General features: G+C 35.8%; 1 protein-coding gene across 6 annotated transcripts in view; it reads left to right on the top strand.

Moving 5' to 3' along the window:
• The window catches only part of CTNNA2 (catenin alpha 2), a 1043800-nt gene that overhangs the window by 797135 nt on the left and 242864 nt on the right, over positions 1-3801 (top strand). For all 6 annotated transcript variants that reach the window (XM_011358075.1, XM_011358074.1, XM_011358073.1 and 3 more), the window contains one exon: positions 2079-2159. In XM_011358075.1, coding sequence (XP_011356377.1) covers positions 2079-2159 — 81 coding nt within the window. The remainder of the gene's footprint in view (positions 1-2078; positions 2160-3801) is intronic.

Below are 3801 nucleotides of genomic sequence, written 5' to 3'. Positions count from 1 at the left end.
CAGATTCTGTCTTTATTTAAAATTTTGATATTTGCTCAACAAAGAATTTTTGCATTAATTTTGATTTTTGAAAATATTGCATTAAAATGTTATTTATCTTTATTACTGAGTTCCTGGTGCCCCTTAACTTTTATACCTGAGGTGAGTGCCTCACCCCTCTCACCCCAGGTCCCAGGTCTGCTCTGAGTTTCATTTTCTCATTTATAAAATGGCAATAATAATCTGCCACTGGCAAGATGAAGAGAGCTCGGCACCTGACACTTAGTATTTATTCAGTAATTATTTTATATGTCCTGTCTTTATATATACTGTCTTGATTTTCTTTTTTCACATTGAGAAGTATAGTGATCTATTCTTCTGCTATCATAGCCACATTCTAAACCAAACTCGTAGTTGTTAATTTTTCAAAGTAAATTTTTATTACTGTTATAAATGGGAAGGGCATAAGAAATCTGTGTTTCTCATAATGATTATGGTCCAGACGTCCCCCAAAGTGCCCTGTTTTTCAATGGCAGACATCCATCCTGTTTTCCAAGAGAAAACCAAAGAGAAAAGAAGCACTTGGGCACACCTGAATAGAGAGAGACAGACGCTGAGGTCACACTTGCTCTGTAAGCAATTTCCCTTGAAAGATAAAGCAACACATTGTTCTTCTCCATATACTTTTGTTTTCTTGGAGCTATTTGTATACTGATATTTCAGAGTTGTAAATTATTAGCCACTTTATTTTAAACTCTTTCTACTTACAAACTCAAGTTTAGGGAGTGGAAAAGGGGATTTATAGGATATTCGATGATTAAAAATATACACACATATTCCCTGCATTGGCTTTTTAATGAAAACACTACAAGGTTACACATTAGACATTTGTTCTGAAAAAAATGGTTAATTAAGCAAGTCGTAGAAAAGCTATGTGTAGATCTCATGGGATGGGAGATATGTATCAGCTATATGTGTCCAGGATTTTGTCATAGGATGAGAACATGGTAATTTCTGTGGATCCCCAAAACACATTATCCCATTAGGCACAATTTATAACGTAGGGTCTCATTTCATCAGATACACAAATTACTGCAGAGACCCTACAGGATTTTACAGAGACTGAGTGTGGCACAAGGATGAGGGAAACTGCCACGAGGACCATAAATACATACGTTTGTAGGGTGTTTGACAGAAGCTTAATAGATTTGACAGAGCATTTGAAAACAATTTTTCTTAAAGGGAAGGTAATGCCATCTATAAAGTTACGTGGAACTTTTTATTAATGGGGATTTGTTGTTGCTGTTATGGTTTTAAAAAGATAATGGAGATTCTGTTTTGTTTGGTTTTAATTGTTTTACTATAGCCATCAAAAAATAGAAAAAAAAGAAAAGAGGGAAACTATTTAGCGAAACTTCAAAACTTCCAGGTAAATAATTTACTAAAGAGGATTGTGTTTTTCCTCTCTTTTTTTTTTTTTTCTTTTACTTCTGGCTGTTAAAGTCATAAGGGCAATTTCTTCCTGACCTCAAGCTACGGAACTTATTATCGTCTTTAGCATTCTTCTGCATGACAGAACAGAAATTAGAAACACTATTTTTCTAGCACAGCATCTCTTTTGATTTTGATTCAGAAGTTACAATATGGCCTATGATACATTGAGATGAAATTCTGAATTCTGGTCATTTACCTTAAACTTTTTTTCTAATTTGGTTTTTCCCATCTCAATCATCTTCTATTCAGAAAAAGTGTACTTACATAAAAGAGAAGCACAAAACATTTGTATTTTAAGGCAAAAACAAAACGTACTTGTGTTTACTTAATCTCTAAATGTCTGGACAAGGGAAGAAAACAGATTTTCGTGGAATTGAATATGGACATATGTGTGATCATCCTGGAATGTATTGATTTTCATAAATTTTAATTTTTATTTCAGAGAAAAGCAAGTTTAGAGACCAAATCGTACTAACTGCATATTGAAAACAATTTTTTTTTTATTGTTTGGACTCTACAACTCGTATGCTTCTGAATATTTTTAACCTATAATGTTGCTAACATTGTATTTTCTAAATCAGAAATTATTTCTCTTTTCTTAATAGACTGGAAGGAAGGAAAAAGGAGATCCTCTAAACATTGCAATTGATAAGATGACCAAGAAAACAAGAGATCTAAGGAGACAGGTACTGTTGTTTTTTTTCTGTCATTTTTATTCTAAGTACATGGTACTTTGCAGTGGTTTCCAAGAATGTCCTTTTTCAAACTGCCTTCTTAGAGCAAGTTCAAATAGGTATTTTTTATAACACGTACATATACACAGAAACATTTCATCAACAAGGTAGAATCTGCTGAGCAGACAGACGTGACTATTATAAGAGGCGTGTTGATGAAAACTACCTCTGAGCAGGGAGCCTGTCCACTCCCCAGACCCATCTTCCCAGGTAGGGACCTGATGAATTCACTACCTTCTATGTCTGGTTTTCAGTTTTTCAGACCCTGGTGTACAAAGAACTGGTCTCTGATTTCTGCTTCTTCTTTAAACTTGGAGGCATTCAATGAATAAACAAGAATGGTAATGGTTAATGAAAAATAGAACTCTGAGTCTGATGGAATAATTAAGGTTTTTGACCTAAAGTATTCCCTTGTGGACATAAATCTAGGGGAAAGTTTGCTTATCAGACGGTTGTTTGGGAAGCAGGGAACCAAAGCAAGCAATGTTAGTTGAATGATTTAAATGGCTAATGACTTCATTAGTCTGACAGATCCATTTTTAGGGGGAGGAGAGGGATAGGAATCTCTGGTTAGGGCTTTTTTTTTTTTTTTTTTTCATCTTGAAAGTGCTATAAGAACACTGGTAAATATTGTCCTCGTAACCCTTATACATTTCCATGGTGGGCTCCACTTTCTTTGGTAGTGTTTTTTCTCTAGAAGAAATAATACCATCCATTGTTACCATAAAATCCCTTCTTGATCTCTGCCTGAGAGGCATCCTGTCTCTTACTGGTAGCTTTTGTATGTATCCATCCCATTTATTAAATGTTGATTGTGTTGGTCAGCTAGAACCAACCACTGCTGTAAAACAACACCTGCTGTATTTTCTGCAGCTAGAAAAGCTGGGCTGGTGTGGCCGCATCTAGCACTTGCTCCTGCACCATGTCAAGATCAGACAAGATGAGCAAGGTGCCTGGGCAAAAATGGCCAAGGAGCATCTTAGAAATGGTTTAAATGGGAGGAAGGCATCACTTCTGATTACAGCTGGGGAGCTTCAGGGCTCTTTTTAGGATATCACACACTTGAGCTGATGTTCTCTAGATCTCACAATTAGTTCTGGGTAATGGAGACTCTAGTTTGACTGCCCAGATAATAAGCCCTTTGGGAGAAGTGTTTCCTTTTTATTTTACCTTGAAATAAAGGAGAATAAAACACTGTCCTCTTTTCTTATCTGTAAAAGTAGGGAGCAAGACTAGATTGGTAAGCTCTCTTTGAGCTGTATAAAATTGAATGAGTCCAAAGGAAATCCTCATTTATTTTTAATGCCAGGAGTCTTAATGCCTTATACTCCCAGATTTTAAAAGCAGTGGGAGGATATCAAATATCTTTTCTAGAGCTTGCCTTTGGCAAGATTGTCAACCAAGCAAAATTCATGAACTGAGTCTTTTCACCTCCCAAGCTCTTTGTTTTAGTAGGGATCACTCTTTTGCATTCAGAAGCCAGCACCCTCAGTCCTCGACACTCATAGACCTATCATAGCGATTTTTTGTCTTTTAGGAAGGAATGGGTAAAGCAGTTTTTACTCTGGTGTTAACAATTAACAGAAAAAAAAAA

The sequence above is a fragment of the Pteropus vampyrus genome, unplaced genomic scaffold (assembly GCF_000151845.1).
Source record: "Pteropus vampyrus isolate Shadow unplaced genomic scaffold, Pvam_2.0 Scaffold37, whole genome shotgun sequence".
NCBI lineage: Eukaryota > Metazoa > Chordata > Mammalia > Chiroptera > Pteropodidae > Pteropus > Pteropus vampyrus.
The sequence above is the reverse complement of the archived record's forward strand: the minus strand, read 5'-3'. Positions and strand labels throughout refer to the sequence as shown.